The sequence below is a fragment of the Triticum aestivum genome, chromosome 4A (genome assembly GCF_018294505.1).
Source record: "Triticum aestivum cultivar Chinese Spring chromosome 4A, IWGSC CS RefSeq v2.1, whole genome shotgun sequence".
NCBI lineage: Eukaryota > Viridiplantae > Streptophyta > Magnoliopsida > Poales > Poaceae > Triticum > Triticum aestivum.
In genome coordinates this window covers 613,940,744-613,961,952 of record NC_057803.1, presented here as the reverse complement: position 1 = coordinate 613,961,952, position 21,209 = coordinate 613,940,744, and the positions used below count along the sequence as shown (strand labels likewise).

Here is a 21,209-nt window from a genome sequence, read left to right as displayed (position 1 = left end):
CGGCATTCATCTGAGAATTGAAGGGCCAAGTGGCCAAGCGTGCGGACCCACCTCCGAGTCCGAGTACGTCGGTCAAAAAGGAAGTCAAGCCTCAAGCATGCATGCAAGAACTCCTGCTGATTCAAAGGATGGAAAGTTGGCACCTGGAGGCGGCTAGCTGACGGTGGTTACGGAGGCCCTGAGCACACCTGATGCAACAGTTCAAGAAGCATAAAACAATGGAAATGGTGTGTCCAAATCCGTCCATGAGAAAATTCACAGGGCCCCCGCATCATCCTTTCCAGGGGTAGCGAATTGTAAAAAACCACCACATTGACGTCTAGGTTTGCAGAAAACACCTATTTGTAAATTTCTGATATAAAGCACTAATTCTCGGCCTAATCTTGTGCAAAAAAACACTAGTTGAGGGATAACTCTCCATGGGGGCTCAGGATCATGCAGGGTGTGCCCATGCTAGCATGACTCAAGTCGAGCCTCCTTCGGTCTCGGTGGAGTTTCTTAGAATGGTCACTCGACCATTGTTGCGTCCCCTGCTTGGGACCCTGATGCCGTTGTAGGTGGTGGCTTATGATGCCTCTCAATCAGCGTGGCGAAGCGGGTATCTTGAAAAGATGAACAATTTGTGCAATATGCCAACGACGAAGCGAGTAAAATTCAAATTGATGAAGACTTTTGAAGAGTTGCCTGAGATGAACAAAGATGAGTTTGCAGAGAACAAGATGAAAGCTTACCTAGATATGTACAACAAGCCGCTTTCTTTGCAGGCTATCACAGCGATCCGGACTTTGGCGGGCGTCGACAGAATGACGAAGTTGGACCTTACCAAGATGGGATATTCCGAGGACCTATAATGTTAGTACATGATTCTTGCATGGAGAGATGGAGAATCTCCAGGTGGATGAGACCTTTGTTGATGGTGAGGGTAGTTTTGGTTACCCATGACTTGTGACCAGTGTTTTTGGGCCTTGGCGCTTTTGTCTCTGGCTCAGATGACGTCCCTTGAGGTTTGTGTGTGTGCGCGCGCGCACGCGTTCAGCTAAACCCTACACCTATGGTTTTAGTTTTCCTTTTTGTTTGTTTCTTTTTGAATGGTTTTCGCCCGGTTGTCCTCTTAACTAGGCAACTCTCTTCTCCTTATATGAAATGGCAGAGCTCCTGCCCTTGCCTTGGCAAGTTTCTCCAAATAAACAGAGGTTGCCTTTACTCTCAAATGCATGTTATTTACACACTTGTCTAGTCATAATATTTCATATATATGTACAGTGAGTATTATTTTAGTATTTATATTAAGGGGGCTCAGCTAGTGAAGCTGAACACTGAAAAGAAACTCAGATGCACGCCACAGATAGTTATAACAATATCTGGTTCATGTGAAACCAGTCCCAGAAGTCACAAACAAAAAAGATGTAATAATTCCAAGTAGTCAAGAAATTTCCACGACCCACATTCAGTACTTTTTAACTAGACATGCGCCAACTTATACTCGTAGATGGCTCTGAACAGGTTCTTTTAATGCATGGGGCAGGCCTTATTATTTATTTGTATACCAGGTCGCAGTACAAACATATCAATACGAACAAACATCACACACCAACACCTCAAGAACATGTATATTGTTTGGTTCACATATATAATAGGAAGCTTCCAACGAACGCAAGATCCTACCGAATCCTGCTAAGCAGAAATGGTCCAACTCGTGCTTATTAGCCGCCATTACGGATCGGCGGGCAGTTCCGCTGAGCCGCAGCTGCCACAAATGATGAACAAAAACAAGTTAATCATCTAGAAAGAAAGGAGTACGTACATGCTTTAATTTGTTTGGTTCACATGCATGTGCATGGAAACAGCGGCTGTGGCAGCTAGCTTACGGTTGCTGCAGGTGGACGGGCCACGTTGTCCAAGGATGCCACCAACGAACACCAGCAGAACAAGGAGGATCAGCATCAGCCGAACCGAGGTCGCAGAGGAGTTCTTCTTTGCCATCATCGATCGTTCGGCTCTTTGCTTCGTTCCTGTGTTTCTACTTGGATTGGCAAGCTAACAATGTGTGCAATGGGTGCTCAACTGAAGCACTTATATGTAGAAGTTGTGAGTATAATTTTCATGTGGAAGTAGGTTAGGTGCAAATGTGGAAGCAGAGGAGATGGTGTGGTGCTTTTGGGGATTGGTGGAAGGAGGTATGCATGCATTGCATGACTGTGCCGGACGAAGAAAGGTAAGGAGTATTGTATCACACAAGTTAATCAAGGATAATATGATGTACTCCTATGCGAGTGAGAAGTAAGAACTCACGTTGCTATACATTGACTGATGACCCCTTGCTGGAGTCTTTTTTTAATTCTTTGTTTCCAAATGAACTCTGTGCCTATGGTGGAACATCTAGGCACCGATGAGAAGGCCAAGTATGCGGACCCTCACCTGGGCGCATGCGGTCAAATAAAATAGAATCTTCGATTCAGATGATGATTAGGATCGCAACATATTCATGGTTGGTGGAATAATGAAGTCAAGCCTCATGTATGCATGCAAGAACTCGTGCACATTAAGACTAGCCACAATGGGTAGTAACATAGAGTAGTAACATGCCCATGTTACTACTCTATGTTACTACCTCTATAGTGGGGAGTAACATATGTGTGATAACATGCAACACTTCATTTATTAGGCTATAGACTCATTTTACCTTGATTTGTGTGATGTTACTCATACTAGTAGTAACTAGCTATGTTACCACATGTCTTTCTTTCTTCATTTATTTTTTGCCACATCATCTATTCTATCTAGATATGTGTGATGTTACTACCTATGTTACTCCCATTATGGGTAGTCTGGTGGTAGCTGGCGGCAGCTAGCTGATGGTGGTTACGGAGGCCGTAAGCACACCTGGTGCAACAATTAAGTATTTATAATAAGTACAATAAGCACAAATAGTGGAAATACATCATTTCTAAACAGATGTATGTTTGCCTTTACTTCCACGTGCATGCATGCATTTGTTGGCATTCATCTGAAGGGCGTCGGGGCTACCCTTCCTCTCTCTTCACCGCGTACCGGGGGAAACCCTTGGCAGCAGCGTCGTCATCGTCGCGTCCCTTCTTGAAGGTGTTGATTGGTACCGGTGCTTCGGAGGCTTGGAGCTTGGTGGGCAATCTACGGTGGATGCAGCGGCCACGAGGCTTCTTCGTTTTTTGTCGATCCGCCGTTGTCGGCATTTGTTTCTCTTGTATTTTCTCTTTCAGTTCTTTTGGGCGTGACTATGCTGCTTCCGCCACAACACCTATCGTTGGTTGTCTTTATTGATTGCTTTGTATACAAAGTAGGGGAAACCTTTTTTCAGTATATCATATTCTTGGTCAAGTGGCCGCCTTGGCTGTACATGTTGGAATCAAGAGACGATTAGTGATTAATACGCTTACCTCGGCTTTTGTTGTCATCACGAGAAGGGAGGAAATTGCAAAAGAAGGTATCGCACATTCCTATCCGCTCACTGCAATTTCAAGATCCGTGCATCACTGTGCAGTATAAAACGCTAGTCATTTTGCTTTGGTAATATACATCTATAAAATCTGTAAATGCGGTAAATGGGTCCCAACAATGTCAACTTTTAGTCAGATGGTAAAGTAGTCTTGCATACATATGATGTTCATTCTCTCTCTTCTCTCTCCCAAGCTAATTAATCTATTTACTTGACCTTTGCTAACATAAAATAATTCATATCTCTTAAACCAAAGTTCTAATTTTAATATATTTTTTAAAATATTTGACTCATGGCGAAGAGACCTTCAAAAAACGACTGACCTCGAATATATTTTGAATGAGTTTGAAAAAAATCGATTTCATAATAACATATTTCACTCATTTACTAATAACATATTTCTCTCATTTAGAAAAATATATATTATAATAACAAATTCCCTCATTTCATATAACATATTTCGCCCATTTTAAAACCAATTTCACACATTCCAAAACATATTTCACTCATTTCATATAACGCATTTCACTCATTTCAAAAAAGATTTCATATTAACATATTTTACTCATTTTATCTAATATATTTTCACTCATTTCAAAAAATATTTCATAATACCATATTTCATTCATTTCAAAAGAGATTTCATATTAACACATTTCACTCATTTCATACTAACATATTTCACTCATTTCAAAAAATATTTCATAATAACATATTTCACTCATTCCAAATAATCACTTTCACAAGTTGACATTTCAGTTTCATATTGTTTTCATTTGCAGAACCTACATTTCATTTTTTTTCACTGGCTTATTTTACAAAAAATGCATCTATTACAATTGCACATTTTTGGAATAACATATTCCACTCATTTGAAATAATTTTTTTACATATTTTTAAATAATAAATTTCATTAATTGACATTTCAGTTTCATATTTGGGGTAAATAGGTTTCCAATGAAATAGTTTGGTTCCACATTTTCTAGTGAACAATGTTTTTTCATGGAATCTGAAATGTCAAAAATTGAACGTGTTTCAAATGTATGCAGGGGCTTGATCTTGTTCTAAAGGTCTTGACGCCAGGAGTTAAAATATATTTTAAAAATCAGAAACAAAAGTTTTGATTATGATATATGAATCATTCAAAGTATGAAAGAAATTTAAGGGATGGATTTAAGAGAGAGAGTGAGAGTATGTGCTTGCGTCAGACAAGAGAGAAAGATGTGTACCATGCATGTGTCCTTTTTCTGACTGATAGGACCCGTGCAGTGAATTGACTCTGAAATACATAAAAGGTGAAGTATGTAATACATCTCGGTTGGCCATAGCTCGCACGCATCTCAGAAAATGTGAGCAGTATGAGATCTATGGTTAGGTACCATCACAACTCAAAATTGCTTTGCGAAGAAATTGCATCAATAGCTGGAGTACATTGACTGACGACTCCTTGCACGAGTATCATGTGGAGTACATGCATTGGTGAACAGATGAACTTGTCCAGTGTATTTTTTAACTTCTTGGTCATCTGAGAAAAATATACATCATTATTTTACAGTTACTGCTGGTCAGACTTTTATAGTTTTGACCGTCACTAAACAAAAGAATATCGCGTAGATTTAGAAGTTAAAATTAGTTTTCTTGGATTTTCACACACAAAAAGTTCAATAACATGAAATCTTTTTTATTTCAAATAATATATCTTAAATTTAAATTGCCAGCCAAAGTGTCAAGTGGAGTTGCCTGATACGAGACGGACGCTGACAATGGAGCACGCCGGAGTGGTTGGCGCGGTAGTGTGTGACACCGCGCATTGGCAGCGAATAGGCATCTAGCGGGGTCTCAGGAAGCCACGCCAAATCGTCGGCGATGAAGCCAAGTGACCAGAAGAAGATCTGCTTCCCTGGGATCAGCTCCATGTCGGAAGTCGATAAGTTGAACGAACCATCTGTGCCATCGACCGCAAGATGTGTAGCCCCAAGGTCGGCGCCAACTGTCGTGGTGTGAATTCTGACAGTAAGAGATAGGGAGGAACGAGGCCTGATCACACGAGACGTAGGGGGATGACACAAGGAATTAAAAACCCTAGTCATGTTCTCTGGAGAGTGTGTTCTTCCCTATAACTGTCTAAGTACAAAGATTTCCAACCTGTAACTAGATGCTGCGGGGATGCTTATATAAAGTTTGCTTCCCTCCTCGATCGCATGCTATGTTGCAAAGTGAGTTAAGATAGGTAATAACACATGCCCACTTTTAACAGTAACAGACGTCTTGATGTACGTAAGTAAAGCCCTTATGACTACAGTAACATCCTAATCAATGCCCTCCTTGCAATTGGGCTACTTCTGTCCGAGTGAAGATCATCCCACTGGAATCATGCTCCTATCATCCTAGTGAATCTTCATTTGGGTGCCTTGCCCGAGTGAGTAAACCCCCACGATGTTGTTGGTATTCCGATACCTGGAGTATGTGGGCATAGCCCCCCATGGTCTTTTGCTAGGTTTAGACCACTATGGGCCTACCCCGTAGGAGATGACCACATCAACATCCACAGGTGACGGACAACGGGACAAGTCCTGGACTCTGACAAGGAGGAGTAGGGCATGAGAGACGGCAAGGTCTCAAGTCCCATGCTCTCAAGTAACATGCAAACAAGAAAGCATGAACAAAAAACCTGCGTACTAAAATATAGGAATTCAATATGAGCTTTCCAAATATTGGAATGCACAGCTATAAGATAATATGCATGTGTGTGTCCACGAACTTTTTTCAGGTGCTGGTAGCACAAATAAGCAACTCGTTTTCCAAACTGTATTCGGTTACTTAAATGGAGCCACGTGCCAACATTAATCTGAAAATTTTCTTTCAGTATGGTACTACACTATTTGGAAAGTCAGGGTACTATTCTCAAGCATCTAAATTATACTTGAAGGTGCCAATTTCCGAAATGGGGGCAGCCTTGGGATTGCTGGATGACTTGAGCTGCAATCATGGAAGTCAAGAGAAGTCTTCCAAATCAAAACGTGCAGGGCTCCTCGCAATCTCCCCATGAATTGATTGACTTTCACATGCAGTTGTTCGCATTATATTCATTCATCAGAGAGGGGCCAATATCAAGTTGGATTCTTATATACCTCCTCCCTCTGTTTCTTTTTTTGCTTCGCAAGTTCGCAAATTAGTTTTTATCTTATATACCTCAAATGGTTTGAGTTAACTCAGTCAAGTAGAGTTAGGGTTCCTTTTTACAGAAAGAAAACTCGTGAATGATTTGGTAGATTTTTTTTCCAAATGGTTGAAAATAAACTTTGTGAATCTAAAACCATCCAAATACCCGACGAAAATCTTGAAGAAGCCCTAGAAATAATATGTGGTGCAAGGAATCGAACGAAAGCATCTAAATCTTTCGAAGCCATATTATTTATTTATAAACCAGGTGAAAATACAAACATACACACACCAACACCTCAAGATCATATATATTATCGTTTACATAGAATAGAAAGCTTCCTACGCCGGCCAATGCGAGATCCTACCAAATCCCGCTGCGTAGAAATCGTCTATCTCATACTTATGAGCCACCACGGATTGGCGGGCAGCTCTTCTGAACCGGTCCAGCTGGCGGAAAATGATGAACAGAAACAAGTTAGATAGAAAGACAACAAAATTTTCATGTGTGTTTATTTATGCAAATACAACAACATCGAGTGCTAGCTTACAGTTGTCGCAGGTGGACGGTCCACCTTGTTGCCCGAGGATGCCACCAATGAAAACCAGTAAAACCAGGAGGACCAGCATCAGCCGAACCGAGCTAGCCGAGTACTTGTTTGCCATCATGGTTCTGTCGAGCTGGATGTTTTGCTTTCTTGTTGAACTTGGAGTGGCAAGTTAACAGTTTGTGCAATGGGTTCTCAACTCAAGTAGCGCTTATATAGAGCACACACGTAGCTTCCATGAAATTCTTAAAATGGGTCCCGTAAAAAAAAACTTAAAATGGGTGGAAATGAGGGGTTGGTGGAAGGAAGTATGCAGACTCTGCCGGGCAAGGAAGGGGTATGAATGCACGTGCTATACATGCATTGACCGACTCCTTGCACAAGTCTTTATCAATTCTTTGTAAATGCCCTCCATCGTGGAAAGTCTAGTAATTTTTTGGTGGATTCATCTGAGAAGAAGGCCCAAGTGGTCAAAACCAGATGTTGCCTCCAGCCATGTTTAGGGAAATGTTTACCGGAATGGTCATCTTCCCCGTTTCCCTAAGAAATCGTGTTTATGGGATTTGTTGGAGCATTTTTTTTTATTTGCTCATATTCCTTTAACTAGATATTCTTTAGGGAAACGGGATATGCTGGAGTGGAGATGCTCTTATATGGACTACGCACGTTGCTTCTGTGAAATTCTGGAAGTGGGAGGTTGGTGGAAGGAGGTATGCATGCATGCATACATAACATAATAAGCACACATCCAGCCTATGCATAGCTAGAATGATCACAACCAATACCAACTCACACACACGAAAACACGCCGACAACTAGCAAAATCATATAAGACCGAAGTTATGTGTAGGAGAGAAAAAAAAAGAAAAAAGCCCTAAAGTGATCATATCTGCGATTGGCATACTACAGTAATGGCCATATCCGCACCAATCATCTCATGACACCACATAGACGACGTGGTTCTTCAACAGCAACGCCTTCAGTAAGGGAGCAACACTCGAATGCCGCCGTCACTGGATCCAACCAAAAGGCCAGAATCTAGGTTTTCACCCTGAAGAATCAGTCCAAGCATATGCGAGCAATGCCTTCGACAAGGTAACGATATACATCGTCATTGCGAGGTATAGCCATTCGGGCATGACCTAGGCTTTCGCGTGCGGAACTCAAGACCGGTTGCTCGAGTAGCACCATCATCAAAATCTCTCATGTGTTGTCGCCACCACTTCTCCGCGAATCCAACAGTTACATGCGATGCGACCGCCGCCACTGCACAACCTCTCTGCATCAAGACTTCGTCCATAGTTTGTATCGCACCACCGAAGTCAATCACCGGATCAAAAGAGATGAGCACTCACAAAGATCTTTCGATGACCACCGTCGTGGAGCCGTAGGAAGTCGCTGCAGTACTTTGCAGTCACCAACATCGGGCCGATCAGATCTGAATCACCACAGCTCTTTTGACCGGTGCGGAAGGTCAGCACCTCGCCGCCGCAGACTCGTATGGGCCAACCCGCACAGCTGCAAGGTGTGCGCCCACTGCGCCGCTGCTCCAGTGCCGCAGCATTACGCAGCCACAAGAGGCACCTCGTTCACGACTTGGAGCAGCCCCAGGGCCAACAAGGAATGAGGCTAGAACCCCACGGAGCTCCCGATCTGAGCGCGCCGTGAGACGAGATGCAGCTCCGATTCCCAACAGACAATGGCCTCCGAATCCACCGCATCTCTGCATCACAAGACGCTCAACGGAGAGCAGTCCAGATCCATCGCCACAGGGCACTTCCCGCTCCTCCCGCTGCCATGACGTTGCACCAGGAGCAGCCTTGTGGACCAGCCACCACCACTCCAGATCTGCATTGCGCTCACAGCCTGCCAAAGAGCCCACCAGGACGTATCCTTTGGAGAGCAGCAGGCCCCGCCGCCGCCACCACCGGCTACGGCGGCAAGAACCACCGAGTTGAAGGGTTCCTGGAGAAAGGGATTTGGGCACCCACGTGGCACCGCTGGGGGCGACACAGGGGCGAGGGCTCAAAGCCCCGATCCTTGGCTCCTCTATCTATAAATTTGGTGGGAAACCCTAATCCTTGGATTGGGCGGTGGCAACGCGATGGTGTCGTTCCCTTGCTGAAGGCACCGCCTTGGAGCACAATGTTCGTCTTACATGGCTTCTCCTCTTCGCGGTGGCGCGCCCACGGTTGAGGGCCCCGACGACTTCATAGTAGTGCTTAGCGTTTTCTTCTGATGTTTGCTAGGATTTTGTTGGGGTGGCATTGATGTTTTCAGCGTCTTTGTATCCAGCCTTGGGTGTGTGTGGTGTGGTGTTTTTTTTTGTATCGGCAGGTTTCGGCTGGTTGCTTTATATATACTAGGTGATACCCTGCGCGTTGCTGCGGGGATTCAGTAAAGAGAAGAAATGTTGTGCAATGAAAAAGGTAGAAGCTCTATTCAAAACTTGGTAGGAAATCCATGGCCTTGACAGAAAGAAACATATTTTCCTGCAAAAGAAAAAGAAACGTATTTGATACATACTAACAAACATGGCATTGGAGGCGTATATACACACTGGTGGGAAACAAAATATATTTGATACAGAATAACATGATATTGTAGGCACCGGTGGAAATCAATAAAGAGAGTCGATGTCCTGTGAACAGTCCGTTTGTTGGTTTTAGGCAGGGTCTAGGACCTGGCCAAAAAAATCATACTGATACATAATAACAGGGCATTGTTGGGTAATAAAATGATATTGTAGACACCTATTTAGATATAGGATCTGAAGAGTACTTTTTAATGTACGGGGTAGGCCATATTATTTATATGTAAACCAGGTCACAGTACAAACATATCAATACGAACAAACATCACAAAACCAACACCTCAAGAACATGTATATTGTTTGTTTCGCATATATAATAGAAAGCTTCCAGCGCCTGCCAACACAAGATCCTACCGAATCCTGCTGCGCGGAAATGGTTCATCTCGTGCTTATGAGCCGCCATTAGGGATCCGCGGGCAGTCTCGCTGAGCCGCAGCTGCCACAAATTGATTAACAAAGAACAAGTTAATTAGGTAGAAAGAAAGGAGTGCATGGAAACATCAGCTGTGGTACTAGCTAACTTACGGTTGCTGCATTCGGACGGCCCACTATTTGCCAGGATGCCACCAACGAAAACCAGCAGAAGGAGGAGGATGAGCATCAGCCGAACCGAGGTCGCAGAGGAGTTGTTCTTTGCCATCCTCGGTCGGTCGGCTCTTTGCTTCCTTGCTGTGTTTCTACTTGGATTGGCGACCTGGCTCACAATTTGTGCAATGGGTGCTCGACTCGAGCACTTATATATAGAGCGCACGTATAGTTTCCATGTGAAAGTAGGGTAGGTGCAGATGCGGAAGATGAAGAAAAATGGTGTGGTGCTTCTGGGGGTTGGTGGAAGGAGGAGTATTGTAGTACAAGTTGATCAAATTAAAGGATATGATACTCCTATGCGAGTAAGAACGCACGTTGCTATACATACATTGACTGATGAGTGATGACCCCATGCTGGAGTCTTTTTCGAATTCTTCCTTTGCAAAGTGCCCTCTATGGTGGAACGTCTAGTCATTTTTGTGTGCGGGCACACACCTCTGCACATGCGGTCAGATAAAACACAATCTTGGATTCAAACGATGATTGAGGATGGCAACGTACGCATATGCATCGCTGGTGGAAATAATGAAGTCAAGCCTCAGGTGTGCACGCATGCATGCAACAACTCGTGCTGATTCAAAGGGTGGAAGCGGCGGCTACCTGATGGTTGTTGGGTTCCTGGGTGCTCTGTATCCTGACTCGTGAGGCCCTGAGCGAGTGGCACATCTGCTGCAGATCTTCTTCCCGAAATTCCAAAAATGAAATTCAGAGTTCTAGAGATAACATGCATCCGCGTGTCCATGAAAAATTTCAGGTTCAGGGAGCACAAATAAGCAAATAAATCAAACTGTCTGACAATTGTAGTACTACTAGGAAATTCAGGGCATCTGCATATCACCGCCAAGAAAAGAAAAGAAAGGGAAAAAGGCATCTGCATATGAACGCATGCATGTCAAGTTGGGTTCAGGAATAAAACTTGCCCAAGTGGCCACGTGCGTAAGTTATCTGTACATGTTGGAATCAAGTGATGATTGGAGATTAATATGCTTACCTCAGCTTCAGTTGCCATCATGATTGGGGATTCAATTGCATCAGAGCTGGTAATTGACTGACGACTGCTTGCAGGAGTATCATGTGGAGTACAGAGTATTTTGTCCAGTCGGTTTTCTAATTTGTTGGCAATTTCAGAAAATATACAAGTCATTATTTTACAATTACCGTTGGTCAAACTTAGCTTTGACCATCACTAAATAAAAGAAGAGGAATACCATGTAGATTGCAGAGCGGAGGTTAGTGTTCTTGGATTTCACAAAAAAGACTAGAATAACATGAAATCTTTTTTATTTGACATAATTTATTTTAAATTTAAATTGCTAGTCAACGTGCCACCTCGAAGATCTTATCAATCAGTTATCTTAAAAGATATTTATATTCTATAGATCACATGGAGTATATCCAAGGGGGAAAGATCGAGTTGGGTTCCTATAACAGCCAAGTGGCCAAGTGTACACACATTCTTTTTGGCCTTCATGCATCTAAGAGAGGTAGCAAAATCAACTTGGGTAGTCCAAAAGAAAATCTTTCAATCAAGTGGTGATTGAGTACCAAGATAGCTGGTGGGAAAGGTAGTCTGAAACTAGGACGGAGATAGCTGGAAGAAGACTTGAATTGCTCACATGGAAGAAATGGCCGCAAAGTAGGTTAGGTGAAAATTTGGAAGAAGAATTTAGTGTCTCGCATGACAGAAATGGCAAGCAGAGCACCCAGACCACTTGTCGTTAATTAATAAATTATTACTTTGCAAGCCAGAGTATGTGCAAGGAAGGCGCTTGCAGCTCACCTCTTCTCCTTGTTTGTATAAGTGCAGTATATCACTAGTACCAAAAAACACGCAGCTTACTGAAGAAGCACAACATGTGTGACAGACCAAGAAGGCTCCTAGCCATTGTTCTTGTAACCTCTCTTCTGAGCTTCGCTGCCGCTGCTTCTTCGTCATCCAACGCCACCGACTTCGAAACCCTCCTTTGCTTGAAGCTCCACCTCTCCAGCAGCCCCAACTCCCGCCTTGGCTCATGGGTGCAGAACAACTCCATCCCTTTCTGCAGCTGGCCTGGTGTCACCTGCAACGCGTCTCGTGTCGTTGCGCTGGACCTCGAGAACTCCAGCCTCGATGGCCGGATACCGTCCTGCATCTCCAACCTCACCCTCCTCTCAAGAATCCACTTCCCGGGTAATCTGCTGAGCAGTCACATCCCAGCGCAGCTGTGGCAGCTGAGCAGGTTGAGCTACCTTAACCTCAGCTCCAACAGCCTTACTGGTTCCATCCCCAACACTCTGTCCTCCACATCCCTCCAGGTGATTGATCTTGGGAACAATAAGCTCAGTGGAGATATCCCAGAAAGCCTCGGGACGCTCCGCAATCTCTCTGTTTTACGCCTTGCTCGCAACAGCTTGACGGGCAGCATTCCGCTTTCACTTGGAAGCAGCAGCTCTAACTCTCTTGTTTCTGTCATCCTCGCAAACAATTCCCTCACAGGACCCATTCCGTCGGCCCTTGCTCACAGTTCATCTCTTCAGGTGTTGAACTTGGTAAGAAACAACCTCGACGGAGAGATACCTCCTGCTCTTTTTAACAGCACATCGCTTCAAAGATTAGCCCTTGGATGGAACAACTTTTCTGGGTCCATACCTGCGGTCGTTCCAAACTTCAATTCACCTTTACAAGCTCTTATATTGTCGGTGAATACTCTTGCAGGCACCATACCGCCGACTCTGGGTAATTTTTCTTCCCTTCGGATCCTTCTGCTTGCGGCCAACAGTTTCAAAGGCAGTATCCCAGTGAGTATAGCAAAAATCCCAAACTTGCAAGAACTAGATATTTCTTACAACCTTCTGTCGGGGACTGTCCCAGTCCCCATATTCAACATGTCTTCAGTCACCTACCTTAGTTTAGCCGTCAACAGTTTTATTGGGGAACTTCCATTTGACATCGGATATACACTTCCAAGCATCCAAACATTCATATTGCAACAAAATAAGGGTTGGAGGAAAAATCCCTGCATCGCTAGCCAACGCAACCAATTTCCTGTCCATTAACCTAGGGGCTAATGCATTCTATGGCATTATCCCTTCTTTTGGATCTCTTTCTAACCTAGAAGAGCTAATTCTGGCAAGTAATCAGCTAGAAGCTGGAGACTGGTCATTCCTCTCCTCGTTGGCAAATTGCACGCAGCTGCAGGTCTTGTCTTTGGGAACCAACATGATGCAAGGAAATCTGCCGAGTTCAGTTGGTAGTCTTGCAAATAGCCTAGGGGCTTTGGTTCTGCACGCAAATAAGATGTCTGGTAGCATACCACCAGAGCTAGGGAACCTCACAAACCTCTCATTTCTTAGAATGGAGCAGAATCAGTTTGCTGGCGATCTCCCCAGCACAATTGGAAACCTTGCAAGCTTGACATACGTGGACTTGTCATGGAACAGACTTTCCGGACAGATTCCAAGTTCGATAGGGAAACTCCGTCAAATGAACAACCTCTTCTTGCAAGAAAATAATTTTAGTGGGCCCATTCCTAGGACGCTAGGTGATTGCCGAAGGTTGATCACTCTCAACCTTTCATGTAACTCCTTGAGCGAGAGCATACCAAGAGAACTCTTCTTTCTTGACTCCTTATCAGCAGGTTTGGATTTGTCCCACAACCAGCTTTTTGGACAGATTCCACGGGAGATTGGTGGCTTGATTAATATAGGGCCACTGAATTTTTCCAACAACCGTCTTTCTGGGCATATTCCAACTGCTCTAGGTGCTTGTATTCGTCTGGAGTCCCTTCGCTTAGAGGGTAACCTACTTGATGGTAGAATTCCTGAGTCTTTCTCCAATTTGAGAGGCATTGCCGAGATTGATCTCTCTCGAAACAACTTGAGCGGTGAAGTCCCAAACTTTTTCCAGTCCTTCAATTCTCTGAAGCATCTCAACTTGTCCTTCAACGACCTCGAGGGTCAAATGCCACAAGGGGGGATGTTTCAAAATTCTAGTGAGGTGTCTGTCCAAGGGAACAGTATGTTATGTTCTAGTTCCCCAATGCTACAACTGCCACTTTGCTTTGCATCATCCAGACACCGGCGCACTTGGCGAACTCTAAAGATAACTGGGATCAGTGTGGCGGCTCTTGCTTTGGCCTGTTTGTCATGCGTAGTATTTATTCTCTTGAAGAGGAGGAGTAAGAGATCTAAACAGTCAGATCAACCATCATACACTGAGATGAAGAGCTTCTCATATGCTGATCTAGCCAAAGCGACAAATGGTTTCTCTCCAGACAATTTGGTTGGCTCAGGGGCTTACGGATCCGTATACAAGGGTGTACTTGAGTCTGAAACAAATGGAATGATTGCTGTCAAAGTTTTCAAGCTTGACCAACTTGGAGCACCAAAAAGCTTTGTTGCCGAGTGTGAGGCCTTCAGAAACACTCGTCATCATAATCTTGTAAGGGTGATTTCTGCATGCTCAACATGGGACAACAAAGGGAATGATTTCAAGGCTCTTATTATTGAATTTATGGCTAACGGCACCCTAGAGAGCTGGATTTATTCAGAAACAAGAAGACCGTTGAGTTTGGGCTCCAGAGTAACAATAGCAGTGGACATAGCTGCTGCATTGGATTATTTACATAACAGTTGCGTGCCCCCTATAGTCCACTGTGATTTGAAGCCTAGCAATGTGCTACTAGATGATGACATGGGTGCCCGTCTCAGTGACTTTGGGTTAGCTAAGTTCCTTCAAAGTCATAACTCTTCCAGTACTATTACTTCTACGAGCTTAGCAGGACCAAGAGGATCAATTGGGTACATTGCACCAGGTAAACATTTACTATAGTATTATTATTATCTTTACTCCCTAATATGATTCAAGTTTCACTTTTCCTTTATTCAGAAGGAACCTTATATAGTTTTCAATAATCATTGTTCTAAGATAACTGAAATTTAAACAATGCAGAGTATGGCATCGGGAACAAGATCTCAACAGCGGGCGATGTCTATAGCTATGGAATTATCATCCTAGAAATGCTCACGGGCAAACGCCCAACAGATGTGTTGTTCAATAATGGCCTGAGCCTTCAGAAATTTGTGGGAAATGCATTCCCCGAAAAGATCCGCGAGATACTTGATCCTAATATCATCGGGGACGAAGTTGTGGACCATGGAAACCATGCAATGGTGGGGATGCTGAGCTGCATTATGCAGCTTGTTCAGCTTGGTCTCTCATGCTCCACGGAGACACCAAAAGATCGACCGACGATGCCGGACGTCTACGCAGAAGTCTCCGCAATCAAACGAGAATATTTAGCATTGCGCGTCAAGGAATAGGACACTTTTGTTTTGTTCGCGTGTATATTGCAAGTGAGTTGTAATCTATGCTTAGGTTGCTCAGGTGACTGGAAGATATCTTCCTGAGAGGCCTTTATGTTGGGCTTCTTTGGATTTTTGTAGTACTGCTGATACTTCATCAAGAGAAATGCCAATCCACTGTGTGATAAAGTTCGGACTGAGGAAACACATGTTCTCAGGCTGCAGCATAAGGATGACGTTGTCTGATTTATTCTGAATGTGTTCTATTATACAGGTGTAAATATGTTCAGGCACCTGCAGCTCATTGTTCCTAGAGTTAAAATGGTGGCACTCTGTGGTTAAATCTGATGACTGCATTCAGAATTGTCATTGGCAGTTGTCCTCAGTCATGATATTACAGTGTGAATTGCTCTTTGAGAAATCTGTTTTGTCTAGCATCAGGGCATAGGAATATATTCGTTAACCTGACATGTTCTGAATTTCTGAGGGCAATGATGATAGATTTAGCAAATGGAAACATGCCGTCGTTTCAGGCATAAGATTTGATCAGGCTGGAGACAAAAGATTCACTGGTGTTACTTGTCGCTTGAAGGGTGGTAGTGGTAGTGGCAGTGTGTCATAGTTGCAGCGCATAAATTACTCGTAGTTGAGATGTTAGCATTGAAGAGTGTCAGGCACTCTGTCTATGCATCAATTTAAGCCCAATTCAACGAGATACTGTACCTCGGTGTTGCTTGTGGATTGAAGGGGTGCCCAGTGAATTAGTTGAGAGACTAACTAGGAGCCCAATTCAACGAGATACTGTACCTCGGTGTATGCATCAATTTAAGTTCAATTCAACACGTAAGTTCAATTCAACACGTACATTTGTCAGGACCCAGGAGCTAAAAGTAGACGTTACCCGATCCATTCGGAGAGGAACAGGATCACCGGAGCAGCTGAGGAGTGCGAGCAGGGAGCTCGACCCAGCGTTCCCCCGCGGTACGGCGGGGGCAGCTCAGGCAGGGGCCGCAGGTCGGAGGGGGAGGTGGAGGGCGGCGCCGCGGTCGGTGGGGAGACGCAAGCTCGGGGCGTCTGGCTTCGGCCTTCGGACCTTGGTGGGCTACTGATGGGCTGGGCCCCGGGCCTAATCTGAAACGTGTACAACAATTTGGGGTATCACCTAAAAAACAATTTGGGGTAAGAAAAGGAAAAAAAAAACATATTCCAGCCTCTCAAAAAAAGTTCAGGACACGCAAAATCCCAGTCACGTACATTAAAAATTTTCTGGCAAATCATGCCCAGGCCCCTTTCTGTTGTAGGCTGCACATCTCCTGGGAGCCCTTTATTTTATTTATTTTCTCAATACTCCATTTCTACTTCAAAAGCAATTCTGAAAACAATTGCACTTATACATATAATGCTCGTATGTATGAAGTTTCATGAAAATATATTTCCATGTGTGTACACACAAAAGGCAAATTTGTGTATACAAATATGCATTTCTATTGTTATTGTTGGGTCAGGATTTTTGTCTTTTTTTGCATAGGATACAAATCAACTTATTATTCGGTGCAATTTTACAGACAAGTGAAGAACATCTGTATGTGTCCATGCAAACAAATCATTTTTTTTCTGAAACTTACATATAGCATTTTCAGATTTTGAAAACACCAGGCCCCCTCAAGGCCGGTCTACAAAACGCTGCTCTGGCATTATTTAGCCAATTGTATCCCAGAATCTGGAAAGTATACAAATAAATGCGCAAGATTCAAGATGCAGAATGATCACATTGCTGATCTCTGCCTACTATTATACTAATTTATAACGTATGGACTCTGCGTTAATGAAAGTGTTCAATGTTTTTCTTTTAACATACTTATCGATATATATCAAGAAAGGTTAGTGTTGCTTTCTTTACACTCGAGATCTCAAATGTTTGATGTCGGTGCTCGAATAAACTGAGTGTTAACGCTTGCGCTGTTGTATGTTCTGCAGAAGCAAACAATTAATAGTGCAGAACTGCAGGAAACACCAGAGAAAGCAATGAGCTCTCTTAGTGAACGATGTGCCATATTATAAATTCAGCCGTACATGTTCTAGCCCTTGTCTATCGGTATGCATGTGTTGACCCTGCCGCCTCGAACTCGAAGCAGGCCGCATATGTTTTCATAAGTAGAGGATGCCTTCAACTTGGTCTGATGATACTTCATTCAGAGAAATACCAACCCACTGTGTGACTTCCTCAAAAAAAAAAAAAACGGTGTGACAAAGCGTGGGAGAAAACATGTTGTCAGTCTGCAGCACAAAAATCTCCAGGATGACGTTCTTATCTGATTTACTCCGAATGCATTGTACTGTATTATACTGTATGATACTCCCTCCGTAAAGAAATATAAGAGCGCTTATATCATTCAAGTAGTGATCTAAACACTCTTTCTTTACAGTGGGAGTACAAGAGTAACTATTATGTTGGGCACCTGCGCATTGTTTTGTTCCTCATGCTAAGATGGTGGCACCCTGTTTTTAAATCTGATGATTACATTCTGAACTGTGATTAGCAATTGTCCTCTATTACATGCATGATATTACAGTGTGAAAGAAATATGAGCATCAGGGTCATACATAGGAACATATTCATTAGCCTGGCATATTCTGAATCTCTGAGGACAATCATGCGAGACTTGGCAAATGGAAACATGTAACTATTTCAGGCATAAGATATTGACATTCAAGAGGCAAACTACGCATGAATTTAAGCCCAGTTCAACACATAGTGTCCTTGTGAGGGCTCAGGAGCTAAATTACAGATTAATTACCCAATCCATTCCGAGAGATACAGGAGCAGGGAGCTTGACCCAGCCTCCTCCGCGGCCGCAGGCCGGAGTCGACTGGCTATTCTGGTTTACTGAACGTTTACCTCAGGAACACTTCATCTTAGCACGTTAACTTAGCACTGGTCTAAGGTGGCAGGTGCCCAATACAAAACAATGTCTTGATTAATAGAGATGCTTGATGCTGATTTTCACATCACCGACAATCGGTTGCAACGCTTCCACCAGCGCACTGACACTTGGATCTTCTTTCGAGCAGCAGATCTTGATCCTCTCGATGCAAGGGTGGGAGCCCAAGCTCAACGCTGCTCCTGATGGTGGCAAAGTAGATTCAGAATGCATGCACCTTATACATTGCACCTGTAGAGTGTCAACATTAAGGTGGAAGGGTCAGTAAGGGGTTCCACTGTTATGGCAGGTCAACTCGTATTTAGAGATGGTTTCGAGTAAATACCCTTTCGAGCTTAAAAGTCAACTCCTTCAGCTTGGGCGAGTGCTGGACAATGCGAAGCAGCGCGTTGAAATCAGCAGCCATGCAGCAATGGCCCAGCACTAGGCTTGTCAGGTTGCTGAACATTGGGCATATCCACAAACCTCTCTGCAACAAAAGCTTCATATTCATCCCAGATGAAATCAAAATGATGGTGAAGACAGTGAGTAGAATAGTTTGATCATTTCATGATTTTTCCATGCTAGCTTATTAAAATAATACCAGCTCGTAGGAGGGGAAACAAGTAAGCTGAAAAGGTTAAGATTTAAACCCGAGAAGCAACTATATAAGAAAATCTAACTAAGGAATCAAATATAGATATTCATCTAAACGTGTATGAATGTGAAAAGAAAAAGAACTAGTTCGTACCTCAAGTAATGGTGCATGCAACTCCAAGGTTGTGGCATGTGAGAGGCCATCAAGTAGACCATGGCCCTCTATTGTCCTTACACTAACAAAGGCTGTTACTAGAGAAGACAGATCCCTGACTAATATAGCTCCGGAATGACTATGCGTGTCTAGGATAGAGAGATCGGTAAGATTGCTAGCACAAATCAGGAGACTCCCGGTGATAAGGCAGTTAATAATATGCAAAACCTTGAGTGACCTGGATGAGATCTCCTTCAGGTCAACCAAAACGCAATCCTCCAGCTGTAGAAGTTGAAGCACTCGGCAGTCGTAGTTGAGCGGCCTAAAGAGCCCATGTCCCAATATGACAAATTGGAGCCTGATTGTTTTGAGGTGGTTAGAAGGAGGCATGGCTGAGCTATCCAGATGGCCCAATCCGGAAACATGGAGGTGACGAACTTTGTGCATGATGACATGACGAATCCACACAGTACATGTGGTACTAGCAACCGAGTGGTCAATGATCCGGGCTTCATCCAAGGAAGCAGTGCTGTCGCGCAAGAGCAGCAAGCGGTCCCCGAACTTCTCCATCTTTTCGTTGTCATCCATGAAGTCGTGGTGGTTGATGCGGATGTATGGCGTAGATGCCCAGAGATAGCGCCAGCTCGGCGAGAGCAGGCTTGTGCGCACGGCCTCCGGCATGGGCAGGAAGGACATCACGCGGTGGAGCAGCTCACTGGGAAGGCCGCTGAGCCTGTCGACGCCATTGTAGGTGCCTTGCGCGCTCTTGGAACGACAGGGAGTAGATGCTGGCGCCGACATTTCGTCAAACAGGTTAGCTGCATGAATCCAGGGAGGTGCATCAGTAATACAATAGTTCAAGATATCAATGCAGAAATCACATAGCGAACCAACCTGTGGTTGAGATGGTTAGGTGGACAGTGGTATCCCCAACCCACCAGGGTTCAAACCCTGGTGCTCGCATTATTCCTGAATTTATTTCAGGATTTCCGGTGATGCGCTTTTAGTGGGAGGAGACGTTCCCGTCGACGACGAGGCGCCTACGGTGACTTCGTAAATCTTAAGATGATATGCCGGCTCAGTCTCTCGGAGGTGCTCATAGGGGTAGGGTGTGCGTGTGTGCGTTCATAAGGGTGAGTGTATGCGCGTGTATATGAGCGCTTGCGTCTGTACTGATGCTCAAAAAAATGCAGAAATCACATATGAATCGAGCCATTTATGCGTACAAGACAAGATTCCAATCTAGCAACGGAACGGCCGATCGAATCACGCACAGAGCGGCATCCACAATAACAATAACATGGGAATCATCCACAATTAACACCACATCTTGGCATGATCCGATGGAATCAGTTAGTAGTTGTTAGTTCGATCTGGTGCCCTTTTAAGTAGCTAGCTAGCTAGCTAGCTAGGGTTTACCCTCCAATTCCCATTACTATGACTGAGAAGAAACTAAAGGAAGGCGTACTGACCTGCAAGCAATGGTCCGACGACCCGATCAACGCGCCGGCGGCGTCGAGAACCGGGTTCTCAATCACCGGCTCTCACCGGCATATATGACGGGCCAGACCTTGTAAAAGCTCACCGTTACTGGGCCAGTTTTGTTTCTTAAGTAGTTGTTTAGGTCCATCAAGGAAAACAGGCCGAGTGTGATGAAAATGTTATTTAAACAGGCTATGTATGGTTTATAATGTAAGATGGTTTTAATATTAAATTAAACTAAAATCACCTCAAAAAATTAAAATGAACTAAACATGCCAAAATAAATAAATGAAATGAAAAAAGCAGTCGAAAGTATCCAGAAGTGACATTTTTTTTAGATGATAACAGGCCGAGTGTGATGAAAACAGGTTGTGTACAATTACAACATAAGCTGGTTCCTATTAAA

At 43.8% G+C, this 21,209-nt stretch overlaps 1 protein-coding gene and 1 pseudogene across 1 annotated transcript; one reads left to right on the top strand and one right to left on the bottom strand.

The window, feature by feature from the left end:
• The first annotated feature begins 12,127 nt into the window (after positions 1-12,127).
• On the top strand, positions 12,128-16,003 carry LOC123087579 (probable LRR receptor-like serine/threonine-protein kinase At3g47570; annotated as a pseudogene).
• A 2,335-nt stretch (positions 16,004-18,338) lies between these two features.
• On the bottom strand, positions 18,339-20,891 carry LOC123082608 (putative FBD-associated F-box protein At5g56440). Its single transcript, XM_044504909.1, has 4 exons — positions 20,794-20,891; positions 19,322-20,139; positions 18,917-19,060; positions 18,339-18,822 (listed from the first exon to the last, which is right to left on the bottom strand). Exons 2-4 carry the CDS (start codon positions 20,120-20,122, stop codon positions 18,628-18,630), a joined length of 1,140 nt encoding a protein of 379 aa, XP_044360844.1. The 5' UTR covers positions 20,123-20,139; positions 20,794-20,891; the 3' UTR covers positions 18,339-18,627.
• Positions 20,892-21,209: the final 318 nt, after the last annotated feature.